The 16769-nt window shown below is 31.8% G+C and overlaps 2 protein-coding genes across 3 annotated transcripts in view; one reads left to right on the forward strand and one right to left on the reverse strand.

Annotated features, from left to right (window-relative positions):
* The window catches only part of LOC148626824 (cilia- and flagella-associated protein 100-like), an 11112-nt gene extending 5175 nt beyond the window's left edge, over window positions 1–5937 (reverse strand). The window contains exons 1-8 of one of the 2 annotated variants that reach the window (XM_088544695.1): window positions 5843–5937; window positions 4093–4165; window positions 3709–3789; window positions 3423–3514; window positions 2935–3115; window positions 2596–2663; window positions 1079–1242; window positions 82–238 (exon numbers count right to left, since the gene is read on the reverse strand). In XM_088544695.1, coding sequence (XP_088400821.1) covers window positions 82–238; window positions 1079–1242; window positions 2596–2663; window positions 2935–3115; window positions 3423–3514; window positions 3709–3789; window positions 4093–4153 — 804 coding nt within the window. In that variant the 5' untranslated portion in view covers window positions 4154–4165; window positions 5843–5937. Of the gene's footprint in view, window positions 1–81; window positions 239–483; window positions 641–1078; window positions 1243–2595; window positions 2664–2934; window positions 3116–3422; window positions 3515–3708; window positions 3790–4092; window positions 4166–5842 lie in introns of both variants that reach the window. The other variant, XM_088544782.1, reaches the window with a different exon arrangement.
* A 1035-nt stretch (window positions 5938–6972) lies between these two features.
* Window positions 6973–14393, forward strand: LOC148626825 (ribonuclease P protein subunit p30-like). Its single transcript, XM_088545138.1, has 10 exons — window positions 6973–7127; window positions 8021–8103; window positions 8503–8562; window positions 11033–11107; window positions 11617–11682; window positions 11876–11965; window positions 12252–12368; window positions 13104–13171; window positions 13674–13753; window positions 14102–14393. The coding sequence occupies exons 1-10, from the start codon at window positions 7049–7051 to the stop codon at window positions 14377–14379; spliced, it is 996 nt and encodes a 331-aa protein (XP_088401264.1). The 5' UTR covers window positions 6973–7048; the 3' UTR covers window positions 14380–14393.
* Window positions 14394–16769: the final 2376 nt, after the last annotated feature.

Genomic DNA, 16769 nt, shown 5'->3' on the forward strand with positions numbered 1-16769 from the left:
TAGCAAAAATCTTGATACAACTGTTGATTAAATTTTTTTTTCAATCATAAAAGTGCAATAGTGCAACCTCTCCCAACAAACCTGTGGTGTGAGATTGTCCAAGAATTTTTTATACATCTGATATTCTTTTAAAATATCTTCAAATTTGGAGATTTCTGATTTGATTGTCATTATATCTGCATTCACTCTCTTTATTTCTTGTACTTTCTCAAGCTTGGCTTTTGTCTCATTTTCAGCTCTGTTAAAAAAATAAATAAACAATACAAAAACGATGAGATACAGCTTCCTAACTAGAGTATAAGATCTTTTCAATTTGATAAAAGTAGTTGACTTCTATCAGTCACAGTTTTCTGACTGCTTTAAGGTATTTAGACAAACTACAATAACACACTGTGCAATATTTACATCTGATACAGTGCTAGCATTAACTGTTCCCAACTAAAACCAAATAACACCTTTTACCAGAACACAATAAATTCCAACCTTTGGAGTAACTCTGTCTATAAATGTTTTGTACAACTGAAATTCTCTAAGATTATCCTCCAAGTTTGATATATTGGAGTGTATTAGACCTATTTCCGTTGCTAAGGCTTTAGACATTTGAACCCTTTCTTGTTTTTCTCTCACTTGAGATTCAAACCTAAAATAAGTTTTCCCTAAATGAATCTATATTTCAACACAAATTATACACAAGGACAGCATCATGAGCATGTAAAAAATAATTACAGTTTATCGAGTCAAAACAAATGTGAATCATAGATCAATACTTGGATTATACAGATCACCAGTGTAGAACTATTAACACTTCTAGATGTAACATTATGTCAGTTTTTACTCAATCATCTGTGTATGGACATGTACCAATTCATACTAAATAAATATTTTTTAATCTTGATGCTTTTAGAATTTTTTTATTTTTACATTATTCAAAACCTAACAAAAAACTAAAAAGAAACTTGTGTAATACTGTGAAAATATTATTGTTCATGGAGTATCAATTTTCCTGGTTTTTGTGGGAAATTTTCACAAGCAAATTTTGATACTTAGTATTTCTTCAATGATTTAAACCTGGACTTACTCTCTTACAGCCTCTACTGATCCAGTGTCATTTTCCTTCAGGAATTCATCAAACATACTGGCATCTTCTTCTAAATATAACTCGGCCTGTTCTAGTTTCTTTTCTTCTGCTTGGGCAATTTCTTCTAATTTTCTAATTTCATCTCTTTTAACACCAAGTGAATACTGAAAATAAAAAATTATATTTGGATGGTTACATGTACCAAGACAAATGACAACTAAAAAAGGTCTAAATATGTTTAACATCACCAAAAGATGGTAAAATTTACATTGAATATTTAGGATAACTGATATCCTTCTTCAGCATAAAACTCATAAGTTCACAATCAAAACAGATTCAGAAGCTGAATCATGTACACTGTGGGTGATTGTACCTTTATCAACAGCACACATAAGCAAATGATAAGGAGCCTGAATGAAAATAACAAAGGGGGTCTTTTTATCAAAATAAAAAATAAAAATTAACAATGGAAAACAATTAAAAAAAAAGTCAAAATATAGTAGCATGGCTAATTGACGTAGAGCATGTAGTGCTGTACCAGCCTTAGACCAAGACCTAAAAATGGATTATTTTTTCTTGTTTATTCCATCTGGAGAAGTTGTTCGTAATTTTTCATTCAAAAGCTTTCCCGAGACACTCTTTTACATTTTGACCAGTTTTTATTATGTTCTATGATCATAACAACAATGTTGTAGAGATCCTCCTGGGTGTGTCTGGTGGATCAAAGATGGCGACTTAGAGGGAGTTCTGGTTTGCATTTGTAGTCACTGCAATGACCATTCATACGCCTGTTGAAAAGTTGTTCTGTTTCGCCAACGTACAGCATACCACATCGGCACTGGAGAAGGTATATAGTATTTTTGGTTTTGCAAGTGACGTCGCAAAATATGGCAAATTCCTTTCCAGTGCAGTAGCTTTTAAACATTTTGATGTGCAGTATCTGGGTACAGGTCTTACATCTTTTATCTTCACATGGTCGACACTGGCCCGTTGTATTTTGTTTGGGCCAAGATGAAATCTCTGCTCTTACTAGGGCATCTCTTAGGCTCCTAGGTCTACGGAATGCCAGGACTGGCCCCAGGAAAGAGCTTGGAGAGCTTAGGATGTTTTTGAATGTCTTCCCAATTTGAATGCAGTAGCTGCGAGAGTTTCCCAAAGGCTTGATGGTATGTAAGCACAAAAGAAACCCTTTCGTTCTTTTTCTTAGGTTTGTACTCAAGGAGATCTATCTATCTATCTATCTATATATATAGCTCAAGTAAGGGTTTTATTCTATATTACTAGAACCACATCATCAATTTTGATCTCTTGCCAAAGTCTACACAGCAATTTTCTAGTTTTGATAACCTCAAGATAACATATTAATTTTTTGGAAGCTAATCTTTCTTACTGAAATAATGCAATGTTTAATCATACAAACAACAAAGTTAATGTTTAGGACTTCAAAAGGTGTACAAAAAAAAATAGCATATTTGGGAAAAGTTGACCAATTAAATAGGACATACGTTATTACCTACCTGAACCAGAAACATTTCTCTTTTCTTCTGTATATATTCTGCAAGTGATTCTTTCTCCACATGGCGATCTGCAAAAAAAACCAAAAAAAAAACCTTATTTATGAAGTGAAAATTAGCGAAAAATATAATTTGTAATTAAATCAATTCATTTCACTGTTGTTTTCTAGCAACAAAAGGAATAGATTAGTTTGTAAGAAATTGCCTTATGTACAAACCAGCATGAAAAGGATTAAGCAAGCAAGTTGAAAGAAGCAACACAGATATTTATGTCCTTAATTCTACAATATTCATAAAGAATTAAAAAAATCTACAGAACAGAAACCATTATGTTACACAAACCTCTTGTAACTGCTATAGTGAATTGAGGATCATCTTTCACAGCTACAGCTTTGTCAGAATCCTCTGCCTCACCGTCCTCATCTGAATCAGCTGGTCTGATCATTGAAGCTGTACGGAAGTTTACTTTAGAGGCGTATGTTGTCTTCTCATGGACTTTTAACTCTCTTTGTTTTAATCTTTCCTGTAGATATTAATCAATAACTGACATCATAAAAAAACCAATGAAACTGATAATAAACAAGTTAAGTTGTAAAGTCATTTATATTCTGTAATTACATGCTGTATTGCCTTTATTAACATTTTAAATAAGCACCTGCCAAGCCATGGAACTTAGTATTTTCAATTTTTGGGGCAAAAATTGATAAGAAAAAAAAAGGATGAAAAAAAAACCAAAAACAAAAATTGCTATGAACTAGTATTCAAACACATTGATGTCATTATCATGATTTACTTGTATTCAACAAAAATAATATCTGGTTTTAACAAACCTGTTTCTTTCTTTGTCTCTCTTTGTCCCTAAGAACAAAAATATCAACATCAGCTGGCATCTTAAATGGGTTTCCTTGTGGTACCAACTCATCTACAAAATATAAATAGAAAAGGTTAGTAATTAAGATTGTTTGTATACAGTAATTCATGTTGTGATACTATAAATATAAAGCAGAAAACAAGACATACTTTTTATGATATCACTCAAAACTGCACATAAGATTATGATACTAGTAGATGAAAAAATTGACCAACCTTGAACTGATTCATTCTTCACTGATTTACCTGATAAGACTGATTTGTTTGATCCAGACTTTGCAGAATTAGGAAATGTTACTCTGCCTGACTGTCTTGATCCTTCAAGTCCTGGAAAAAAGTCATAATATACATATAAATAAAGGAAAACAATAACCTATAACTGTCTTTTTCGTAGTGAGCTGATCAAATATACATATACATTGTATTGGTAAAGACATGTATAACATTACCAGAGATCAACAATCTTAAATCCTAACAGTTGTTCTAGCACTAATGCATTGATATAAAAGAAGAAAGTATTAAAACTTACATTAAATAACTATAGACAAAATATTGAAGTAGAAGACAGCATCAGCCAAAGGAAATCACTTAAATGCATTTTCTTATATGTTGTTTTATAATACAACTTACTCGATTTTTTCCCTGATGCCTCAGTGTCAGGGGAAGGAACACCAGCTGGAGAGTCTGCCATTTTGAGAATGCACTGTACAAATATATACAGAATAGAATAAAATAGAAAATAATAGTCATCATTTCCATTCAAGGTCCCTCACAGTTTTCAGTTTTCAACAGTCATTAGACTTATTAATTTTCATAAACACAAGACAGTCATAGAATAGAAAAGAACAATTTTATTAAAACCAACCATTGGTCATTTCTGGCATATGACATGATTGCAAGTAATTAACATACATATAAAATACAATTGCATATGAAACAACAAAAATAAAAATAAATATGCATGAAATAATGCTAATGCAAAATATTTATCGTCATAATGTACAAAATGTACTTGTGTAATATAAAAATATGAATTGAATCTTGACATTATTGTTATCTCTTGCTCAGTGTGTGTGTGTGTGTGTGAGTATTTGTGTGTGACCTTTTGATGAACAAAAAATATGACTGCAGCTGAAAAGGCAGAGCTATAGGACTTTATTGGTTCTCCTAGCACCCTCCAATATGTTATACAATTTTCAAATCTTTGGAATGAACCTTGTCTTAGGGTTTTAAATGAACGAGAACATCAAAATGCTATAATAAGAAGTTACTTCATGTAAAAGGCCTCCAAGGCTATGCAAATAATTCTTGTCATCAGATTTTTCTCATTTTCTGCACAAATGATGCTAATGCTCAAATTTCACAATCAAATAACAAATGCTATGCCGACACTACACAGATTTTCAATGGTGTCATCCCATTTGTCCTGCATATATGTTAATTACAGGCAAAATATACAATGTAGATGTAATTTTATAGGACAATTCGGAAGTGTTCTTGTTAATTACTTCTTTATTATTATGAGCAAGTCAATATGAAAAAAAAACCATATGACCATATACTTCATTTGATTTTTAAAACTTTTATCAATATTTCAAATTAGTAAAAAAAAACATTCTTTTTAATTAGTATACCTTTATATGAATATTTTTTGTATATAATTTTGCCTTATTATATTTTCTGTTTAATTATCAATAAATAGGAAACAATAGCATTCCTTATAAAAACAAACTATCTCATTAGTCAAAATAATTTTGCAGGACAAATGGGATGCATGTCTTTTACAAATCATTTGAAATGTAGGACAAATAGGTTATTAAAATCTTTTCATTTTTAACAAAATTTCAGCAATTGGAGAATGGCAAGATTTATTCCCTGACTAGTACCCTGTGAAGTGTCACATATAGCTTTATGTTCACACTTGTTATGTCACATACAGATTTGCACAGCAATAAATGCTACAGGTATGTTTCATGGGACAGAGCTCTTCCATACCATATATTCCAAATTGCATGCATTATGGAGTGTCATAGATTGATCCAAAAGGGGTTGCCCTTTCAGTTATGAGATTGAAATTTTTGGTTAAAATAAAAAAAATAATAATCATACAAATTCAGTATTTATCATTGTAGTAATACACAAGTGAATATAGAGTATATACTGCATGTATAATTTTTTCACATTAACTTAGTATCCCAGGTGAGACCCCTTTTGTAAACTCAGGTCAGTCTGGAGTTGATTCACAACTGAATAAATAATATTTTTTCTTAACAGTATAAATGCTATAGTATGCTTTGACCAAGCAGTTTGGTGACAAATTGAGGGTATGTTTGTTCATTGCAAAAGTATACAGTGCGTAACACAATGTGGATAATGGTACCTGATAATTTTAATCGAGCGCTTCAGATAGCCAACTGTTTACAATTTCCGTGGTTACAATAAGCGGAAATGACTAGGGGGCGTAACTGAGTAGGTATTTTTGGGCGTCGGGTAGTTTCGCCCTTTTCCCATTCGCCCTTTTTCCCGTTCGTCCGGGTTGTTTCGCCCTTACTGTAGGGTCGTTTCGCCCTCATTGGATATACATGTGTTTATATATACCGAGTAATTGATGGGTCATTTCGCCCTCCTTAGATTTATTTTCCTGTTAATTGGCTTGTGTTGTGACAGGTAAGAATACATGTTTATTCTGTGAATAAAAACTTGAATGTTTGTATAGTAGGGGCTGATCTAATTCTTAAATTGATAGATACTTGTACTGGTATTCCTTTTTCTTTCAGATAAAGCCCATCAGTTGCTGAGGCAATGTCACAAGAGATATTTATTGAGAAATGAGAAAATTGGAAGATATTGATAACCAATTATGTCATTATATATCTTTTTTAGTCACTACATCGTTCAAAAACACTGGATCACAATATCATCAGTCGCAAAATCGGTATGTCCAATCTTCTTGAGGAACGTTGTTGTTGTCATCTGAGTGGAAGGGTCCTGGTACATGGTCCACAGTTCCTTGAGTTTGTCGTCCAGTCGGTTGTAGCGGCGATTGGTCTTGGAGTGTAGGTTGCTGAACGTCTCTCTGATCTGGGCTGATGGAAGAAATGGTAGGGACATCAGTTGGCGAAGGTACCGGTGAAGTGAGTCATTCTCTCGGTAGGCGGTGGACAGTCCCTCCTCCTGGATACGTCTCCAAATGGCCTGGGTAAAGTGGAAAACACAGCCCTTAATCTCCGACCTTTTTTAACAGAAGAAATAAATACATAAAAATGGAGGGATAAAATGACTCATCACATAAACGAACTCTTTTTAATGTATCATCAACCATTTATTTGTTGTAATGATACATAAACGTATTAGGGAGTGAATATTATAAACGAATTAGAGAGGGCGAAACGACTCACATCGAGAACGAAGGCTAAAATAGTAGTAAATAATATTTATAAGGAGAAATTCCTTATTAATAAGGAAAGGGCGAAACGACCCACCATAAAGGGCGAAACAACTCACATAAAGGGCGAAACAACTTAGGGCGAAAGAACCTAGGGCGAAGGGGGAAAAGGGCGAAACGACCCGGAACCGTATTTCCGTAATGGCTAATTTCATGGATTTCAACGTGCAGACGAACGATAAGACAACATTAGCGAAAATATTCGCACAAGCAGCAAAATGTAACTTTTTTAGAAACAATTAAGCAATTATATAATTAATTTTTTTTTATCAGTAAATGTCGAGTCAGACAATTTAACATTCATTACCGACTGTTTACTTTACAACTACAAGTCTGTTGGCACCATGATTGTCCAGACCATGTTCATGTACACTGTAATAGCATTATCAATAGAATGAAATCCATTGCTTGAGTTATCTTTGAACTGGTAATAGGAAAAAGAACAGGTATGCTGAAATGCAATGAATGCTTCACAGTATAACCTAAATACAAAACGGCAAATATTTTCATAGATCACCAAAAGGTCTTCAACAAGTGTAAACACACCTTTAAGTAAGTTTTGAAAGACCCCAATATCTAATGTAAGTAAGTAAGTTATTTTTATTTATAGTGATGTTTCATACTAATCATAAACATAAGCTCTAATGGGCTTTTATAACAACTTATACATAAAATAAAATGATGTAAGACATACAAATATTAAAACATGTAAGCATGCAGACATACATAAATTACAAGACACACAATATAAGAAAGCTATAGTCAATAAGTAACATAAAGTAATACTAATCAGCTAAAAACCACAATCTAAAACATCAAAAAAAAGAAGCAAATTCAGTGCATAAGAGTAAGATGTAGGGATTATTTTTCATAGTTACAAGATTTTGTAAAAATACAGGATTACCCCTATTATTAATGATAGTTTTATAAGTTTCTATTGCTATCCTTTTTAAGCATCTTATTTTCAATAATTTTCTAGTAATTTTTCATAAGAAGAATTATTGTTGTAATTAAAGTGTAAAGCTCGCTCTTGAAAAGACATACATATATCTACAAGAGTTTGTTAGCACTTGATTGAATCATTTTTCTATTTTTTGCTTCTTGTCATTGCAGTGGGTTATGATGTAGTTGCAGTGAACCATATAGCTCCAAGTATAGACAGTACCCTGAACAAGAAAAAGAATCAAAAAGATCATGTAAGAACTATCATACATTCTCACCAATCAGACTGTGCCATGGAATGTTTCAGCCATTAATAGCCCAAACCATAGATTTCAGCACTTTCTTTTGCAGATACACAAAAATCCACTGAATTTCCAATTGTCCAAATCAAAATTCATTCGGTCTTATGCAATAGTTAATGGCTAAAGGCACAGCCTGCACCATGTCATTTTCTGATGGACCCTGATATTTTGATGACAAAACTTTTTTACCAGCCATGGGCTTTGATCTTCTGGTTTATTGTTATGAGTGCATTATTTCAGCATACCATGCATAGTAAGTATGTGATGTATTAATTTGTACTATTTGCTGCAAGATAATGTCACTTTAAATTATTTAATTAAATGTCAAATGTATTTTCAATTTCTATACAGCACATAATTCCTGATCCAAAGGACCTTAAGTTGGACGATGAAACATTTAAATCCATTAAGGTAATTATTTGTCAGAAGTTGTGTATGAAATAAAGACAGAAGTGGCAATTAGGTGCCCTCTTTTCGTCAAGAACATTTTTCTCTTATTAGCTCATCTGGCCAAAGGGTAAATGTGTTCAGCATGATGAGATCTATATGTGGTCAAATTTTCATTTTAATCTGTTAAGCCATGTTGGAGTTATTGCCCTTTTCTCGACGTTTCTTTTTTTGCTCTTTAGCTCACCTTGCCAAAGGCCAAGTGAGCTTATGCCTTTACTTGGTGGCCTTTGTCATGGACAAATTTTCAAAAATCTTCTCCTCAGAAACTACTAGGCTGACATGTTGTTAACTTGGCATGATTATTCCTTAGGGTGTTCTGCACAAAGTGACTGTTGAGATTTTTGATCCGTGAAAAAACATGGCCGCCATAACTAAAAATAGAACATAAAGATCTGAAGGCAGTTTTTTTGCAAATAACTCAAAAACTAATGCCTTAAGAAAATTTCTTGCACAGTTAATATTGTTCAGCATCTTGAGATGGACAGATGCCGAAACTTTCAAAATGATTCACCAACTGAAGTAGGAGTTAAAGCCCCTGAAACATTTTTTTTTTTTGCATGTACAAATTAGAAAGTCTTCTTCTCAAAAACCATTGTACAGAATTTGGCATATTTGTTCCTTAGGGTATCCCACACAAAATGAATGTTGGGATTTTTGATTCTTTAAAAAAAACATGGCCGTTTTTGCAAATAACTCTGAACCATTGCCTGTAGTGAAATTCTGGCAAGGGATAATATCAGCATCACTAGACAGACCGAAATTTTCAAAACTATTCATCAACTGATGTAGGAGTTACAGTCCCTGAAACAGTTTTTGTTTGGTTTTTTTTTTCACATGTACAACTCTGAAAATCTGCTTCTCTAAAACCATTTAAGATCATTTATTGAAAATACACATATTAGTTCTTTAGTGTATTGTGCTCAATTGTTGTGATTTTTAATCCATGAAAAGATATGGCTGCCTATACTAAAAATGGAACATAGGGGTTGGAAGACAGTTTTTTGAAAATAATTAAAAAATTATTGCCCTTAGCAAAAATTTCAAAAAATGCAAAATTAGCAAAATTAAAAAGCATTTCCTGCATTTTACTTTTCAGTTGATTTTAACTTAGCCTGTCTCATTCCTCAAGTTTTTCAAATAAGCAAATGGTTAACCAGATGAGTGATTCAGGCTCTCTTGAGCCTCTAGTAAATGTTATTTCTTACAAAAATCTTCTCCTCTGACACTACTTGACCAATTGGAAACCAAACTTGGGGTATCTTGCATAGAACTAATGTGGAGATTTTTGATTTGTAAAAAAACATGGCTGCTGTTACTAAGAATAGAGCATAAGGGTCAGACAGTAGTTTTTTGCTTATTATATCTCCAAAATCGTTAGGCTTAACCAAATTGCTGAAATGATCCTTATTATAAGGCGTACAAAAGTCTCCACAGGATCAAAGTTGTCAGATGATTCCTTGTAAAAGTTATTGCCCTTAAAAGATGAAAAATGACAGTTTTTTTTTTGTTTTTTTTTTACAGTTTTCAGCCAATATCTTGAAAACTATAATAGATAGAAAGAAACTTTTAATTGCTTAAATGATCCTTATGATAAGTCCTACCAAAGTCTTCTTGAGTCAACTCCTTGTTATATTAATTGCCCTTGAAAGACAAAATTTAACCAGGTGAACGATTCAGGTTCCAGGGAGCCTCTTTGTAATCTTGAAAATGTGAGTTTTTTTAGTTTGCAAAGGTATGATGAATTTTATATTGAACATAAGAAATTAAGCTGTGAAATGGTTTAATTTCATGTATTTTATATTCTAAGTAAAAATGATTTTATCATATGTAAAGTGCTTTTGAATATTCCAAAAATATATACTAAAGTATTTTTAATTTACCAATCCTTGTCTCAGGGGCAACTGCAAAACAACATTTATGATTATGTAGCAGATAGAAGGTGATTCACGCATATCAAAAACCCACCGAATTTATTTTTCTTGTTCAGAAATGCTTACTGATCACATAAACAGTCTTAGTTTTTCATTTGGTTATTGCACTTATGAGATGAAAATTATATAGATTGTACATGAGATTAGAATTTTGCAGGAATTATCCTTCTTGATTTGGTGGATTTTCGTGGGAGATAAATGTATGATTTTCTAAAAAGTGGAGATCTTAATGCAGAAATGATTAACGTTATGTGAATGTATAGCATATGTAGACTGAAAAAGCATTGTTTTGGTGGGTATTTCTACACTATGAACCACTTTACCATTGGTAGTGTCTGAATTTTATGTGGACTGGTACTTAAATACAGAGATACTAGTATATATAAATACAGAGATACTAGTATATATAAATACAGAGATACTAGTATATATAAATACAGAGATACTAGTATATATAAAAATTATTAATATGCCAAGTATGTTTTCATTTTTATAACTAGTGCTGCAGACCAAAGTTTCGACAGATAACCAGATTTAGTACAGTAATGGAGGATGGAGCTCAATTACAGAAACTGGTAGGATACCTGGAGATTTAAATTGGTTTTTTTTTTGTTTATATCTATAATTTCTGATTGATTTTTTTATTGAAAGATTAATGGCTAAATAAAATTAATAAATTCAAAATTACACAGAGACATAAAGTTGCACTACACCACAAAACTTACATAATATACTGTTTATTCAGATGTTTAAGTTAATATGATTTTGTCAGTTAAGCTGAAAATCCTATTTTAGTTTTGTGTGGTTTTTTTTTTTTGTTTTTTTGTTTTGTTTTTTTAGAAAAATCACACATCTGTAATATTAAAAATTTCATAATGTTGGTTTTAATTTTTGTGCTAGAGAGGAAAATTTTTTTAATTGGTCAGTTTCTTTCTATTTATTTTAATTTAAAATTTTCCACTTTGCAGAAAGTCTATATTTTCACCTACAGTAAATAAAAGCTTGTATATACTATATAAAGATTAATATTTGTGTTTTTATTTTGCAATAACTGTTTTCTGTATGTGATTCTTAACTATTTTAGAACACTCCACAGATACAAGACTTTGATATAGTTGCAGTACAACCATTATCTGAGAAAATTTTATCTGTAAGTCTATGTTCACATATTTTTATGTAAATGTACAATTAAAAGAGAATTTCAGAATATTTTTGTTAAAATGAATTGACTTTAGTCAGAAGCTTATTAATGTTTTAGAAACTTTTTTGGGTGTTTAGTGTAATACCAGAAAGTGTTTTTCCCTTTTTCCTTCTTTAAAAATCTCTTATAATCTACATTTTAGGTAGCAGTGAATACTTTGAAAATTGATATAGTTACAATAGATGTCACACAGAAATTGCCATTCCCTATTAAAAGACCGATGATTAACGTGGTGAGTATCTCTCTAAAATAGTGTAAATGATATAAAAAAAAAACTGCGTACACAACAGAGAGAATTGGTCGTGCAGAAATATTTTTGTTTTGTGATGACTTTCATACACATTAAAGGTAAGAGAGTATAATATTATTGTTACTTTCTTGTTCAATTTTGTTTCTTCTCAAAAAGTATTATACTTGAAAGGGGAGATAACATGTTGTTAATGTTTTGTTTTACATACCGGGGTTAGGTCATATTAATTATATTGGTACATGTTAGTTGTAAAAACATATATTTGCAGGCTTTGGAGAGAGGAATATACTTTGAACTTCAGTATAGTGCTGCAATAAGAGACAGTTCTTGCAGAAAATACATGATAGCCAATGCACAGACATTAATGAGAGTTTGTAAAGGCAAGGTAATTCTAAAAAGAGGGTGAACCATGTTTGCAGTTTAGATACAGGCAAAAAACACAAATCTATTGGAGCAAGGCATGATTTTTGTTGGGAAACTAAGATATAAAATAAGTAAAGTCCTGAAATATATGACTGAAATTTCCTTGTAACAATTTTTGGCCGGGTTGCACTTGTGCAAATTATTTTATAGAACAGTTAATGTGGGTTGGCGAGCGGGAAAAATGTTTTTGTAACATTTTTCTCAGCAACTATAAATCACGGCTACTAGATGTTTGGTACACAACTTCAGTATGGGGTCTCATATCGTGGGATGCATTTTCAGGTCTGTACTATTTTTACTTCCTGTTTATTGACTTAGTGTATTTTCAACATTTCTGATAATTTTTTATAACATTTTTGTCTGCAAGTATAAATCACAGCCACTAGATTTTTAGCATGCAACTTCAGGTCTGTCACCAAAATAAATGATAGAAACAGTTAATGCTACAAACAAAACTTTCCAGCAAATTAGCCATTACTGTCTTTGACCAATTTTTCTTTACAGCATTTATGTATTATGTATGTACTGCTGCACATTTCTAGCAATCAATAATTCTATAGGTAAAATTAAACCTGGCATTGAGAATTTTTAACATGTGACAGTTATTTCTTCTACCAAAGTGATTGCATATACTTCATTTGTTTAGAATTCTGTAAAGATAATAGTGGCCCATTAATATTTTTATTACTAAATGCAGAATGTGATTGTAAGCAGTGGATGTAAGAAAGCCATGGATCTGAGAGGTCCACATGATGTAGCCAATCTGTATCCTTTGTGTTTCCCATGGATCATAGAACATGCTCAGAGAAATCATTTTTTTCATTTCCAATTGAATACAAAATAACACAACTGTATGCAATATAACATTAATTTCCAGTGGAAGATATTTACCAAGCTTCATTACTTACCGTATATTATTCTTACATGTATTTAATTGGTAGAGCACAAATCCAGTATTGTTTTACTCAATACTGATATACCTCAATAAATAGTGATTTTCTGGCAGTATTATCAGTGTTGTGCCTCAAGTTGTAGTGGTCTCATTGATATATACATGTATTCCCAAATTATTTATACAACCATGACAACCATAATAAAGATTTTCATTAATAGTATTTAAGTACCAGTCCGCCTAAGAATCATGTAATTTTCACTGTAAGTGATTTTTTGATGTCAGATACTTGATCCAAATTGACTTTCAATCAGTTGGAAAAACAATAAATAAAATAAAAAAATGAAATATATTGTTTTTCCTTAATCTAATGAGATGTTTGTTGTTTGGAATGACACAGGAACAAGCAAAGGCAGCTATCTCAACAACTTGTCAGTCACTATTGTTACATGCTGGTAAGATTTATTGTGTAATCAGCCAAGATTGCCATTCAGTGGTACTTAGGGTTTTATAAAAAGTGAATATACTTCTGAAACAAAATAACAAAAACATATTTAACTAATTCATAAAGGAAATCAAAATCCCAGAGTAATTAAATATTAATTCTTAAATTGTTCTCTTCAATATTATACCATCCACAAAATTATTCATCGAAATGACTTATTTAATAAGGGTTTTATGATATGTTTACTGGAGCAGGGGTATCACCAAGTGAGCTTTGCTCATAGTTTTTCTAGTTAATTTATATTTTGATATATTGTGATAAGCTTTGATTATGTGAACATGTTTGATATTACTCTCAGAATCAAGAAAGATTGCGAAATCAACAGTTGGTGTAGTTCATAGATCACTGATTGAGGACAAAGATAAATGGATTCTTACATCAAGACAACCTCGTAAGGAACAAGATCATAATTCTGGTGAAAAGGACAAAAGTGAATATCAAATCAAGCATGACACTTGCAATAATAAAACAGGTTCACTAGTAAAAAGAAGTTTAAGTGAAACACAGGAATTCAAATCAAAGAAACCCAAACTAGAAATCAATAACCTGTCTGTGAAAAATGAAATAATAAAATAAATTACAAGATTTTACTCGATTGTTTCAAGATAACTTAGTGTTTTGTGACTGGGTAAACAACTGTTTGGGGTAATAATGTCTGAAAATGGTTAACTTTTCTCGTTGGGTGCCACTTATCTACACAATTCTACATTGATGTGTTGTTAAACAATTTACTCTAAGAATTAAATAAATAGCCTTGTCAAACTCATGCACACAAGAAATGAGGTAAATGCCCACTCACACGATGCAATATCCTTGACTGAATTCGGCATTCATATAAGTGAAGAAGTTGTAGCAAACAAAAAAAGGTGCATGTGTATTAAGGCTACAACACATTAGTTTTAATTCTGGAAAAATAAGGTAGCCTGTTAGACTTAAAGCAATTTTAAATTTAAATATTTTTGATTATTATGTCTGTTTTTGATGTTGGAATAGCTATTTGAATATCTGATATAAATAGAAACAAAAATCCATATGGTCAGGCTACATAACATAGCTAGGTCACTTCAAGTAATCTGAATACCTATAGTTGCCAATACAGGAGAAAAATGTTTTTTTGTGGTTAATCAATATCTATAGATATTCAAATGAATTGATGTAACATGACTTAGTTATGTACATTAATACTGATATAGCTCTTCCAATACTTCCGCAAACAATCATATAAAAAAAAATGTATAAAATTAAAATTAAATTTAGCTCAGTAACTTTCTATTAGTATCATTTTGGTGAGGACATAACTTTTTATACCACCGCAAAAAATTTGTGGTCATATTGGTATGATGCTGTCGTCCTCATCATTATGTGTAGACTGTAGACACTTGTTTTTTTGTGAGCGATAACTTGAGAATTGGTTGATCTTTATAAAATTTTATAACAAGGTTTCAAACCACAAAAGTAAGGTTAGTATTGATTTTTGGGGTTATGGCCCAACCATTTTAGAATTAAAGTCCAAAAAGGGGCCTAAAACAAGCATTTCATGGAATTTAACTAAACAACTTCAATAAAAGCATTGGACTGTCTGTGGTATTGTTACCCACTATTCTATACCACAATGGTCAGACTTTGATTGATTTTGGGGTTTAGACATTAACTTTTCAGAAATTGGAGTGCAAAAAGAGGACCAGAAACATGCATTTTCCTGATGTCCAGATAATAACTTGATTATTAGCAAATGAATCTTTTCGAAATTGTATTACAATGTGGCATACCACAGAAGGAAGAGGGATTGATTTTTGGGGTAGTGACTTGAGCCAAGTAAGAATAAGGGGCCACAACCAAGTATTTTTATCTGATTTCTTGACCATAGCTTGTTTATTTCTGGTCTGATTTTGAACTTTTTTTTATTAAATTCCTCATGAAAATCCTTGCCTTCATTCTTCTGTTAGATTTCAGATATTTTTAACAGTTTTTGAATTATAAGGGGCCTCATCTTTGAAAATTATCCTTTTTAGCTCAACTGGCCGTAGGCCAGGTGAGATATTGCCATCACTTGGTGTCCGTCGTTGTTAACAATTCTTCAAGCATGTTCTCCTCTGAAACTACAGAGTGGATTTGGATGAAACTTATAGTGTTTGTTCCTTAGAGTATCCTGTACAAAATGACTGTTTGAAGTTTTGATTGGTAAAAAACATGGCCTCTGTTATCAAAAAATAGAACATAGGGGTCAGACAGCAAATTATTGCATATATCTCCAAAACCGTTAGGTTTAACCAAATTCTGACTAAGTTAAAGTATTCAGCATGATGAGATCTATCTGTGTGCAAATTTTGGTGAAAATCTGTTGACCCATGTTGGAGTTATTTGCCCGTTTTGTACTTCTCCTCAGAATCTACTGTACAGATTTTAATTAAAGTTGGTATTACTCTTTTTTAGGGTATCTTGCACAAAATGACAGTTTGGATTTTTGATTGGTGATATAACATGGCCGCTGTTACTAATATAAAACATAGGGGTCCAAACAGAGTTTTTTGCAAATAACTCAAAATGTTGAATTAAGCAAAATTCTTATGGAGAGTAATTTTATTCATCAGAAGACGGACACATGTACAACTCACTGAAACCAATTGCAACAAAATTTTAAAAAGGTTGAACTAATTTTTTAGGGTTTCCTGCACAAAGTGATCATTTAAATTTTTTCTTTGGTAAAAAAAAAACATGGCTGTTGGTACTAAAAATAGAACATTGGGGTAAAAATCCTTTTTTGCTATATTTTCCTCAACTGTAGATGAATAATGAAAATGAAAGCTACTCAATAGATAAACATGATATTCTGAGTTGACTGGCAGTATTGACATTATTTAGGTGGCCATCAAATGGCTGCCATTTTGCAACCATTTTCACCAGTTGCTCAGATTCCAAAGATTTTAGGTTCCTTAAGGTAACTAGATGGTTTAAGTTGAATGACG

This window comes from Perna viridis, chromosome 1 (genome assembly GCF_037379345.1).
Source record: "Perna viridis isolate PV_CMFRI_1.1 ecotype Kerala chromosome 1, ASM3737934v1, whole genome shotgun sequence".
NCBI lineage: Eukaryota > Metazoa > Mollusca > Bivalvia > Mytilida > Mytilidae > Perna > Perna viridis.

Bases quoted from the DNA above. Each gene is read 5' to 3' on its own strand.
- LOC148626825 (XM_088545138.1), top strand. From the start codon at position 7,049: ATGGCTAATTTCATGGATTTCAACGTGCAGACGAACGATAAGACAACA. The intron at 11,683-11,875 runs GTAAGTCTATGT...TCTACATTTTAG, and splicing joins TATCTGAGAAAATTTTATCT to GTAGCAGTGAATACTTTGAA. The intron at 12,369-13,103 runs GTAATTCTAAAA...TACTAAATGCAG, and splicing joins TGAGAGTTTGTAAAGGCAAG to AATGTGATTGTAAGCAGTGG.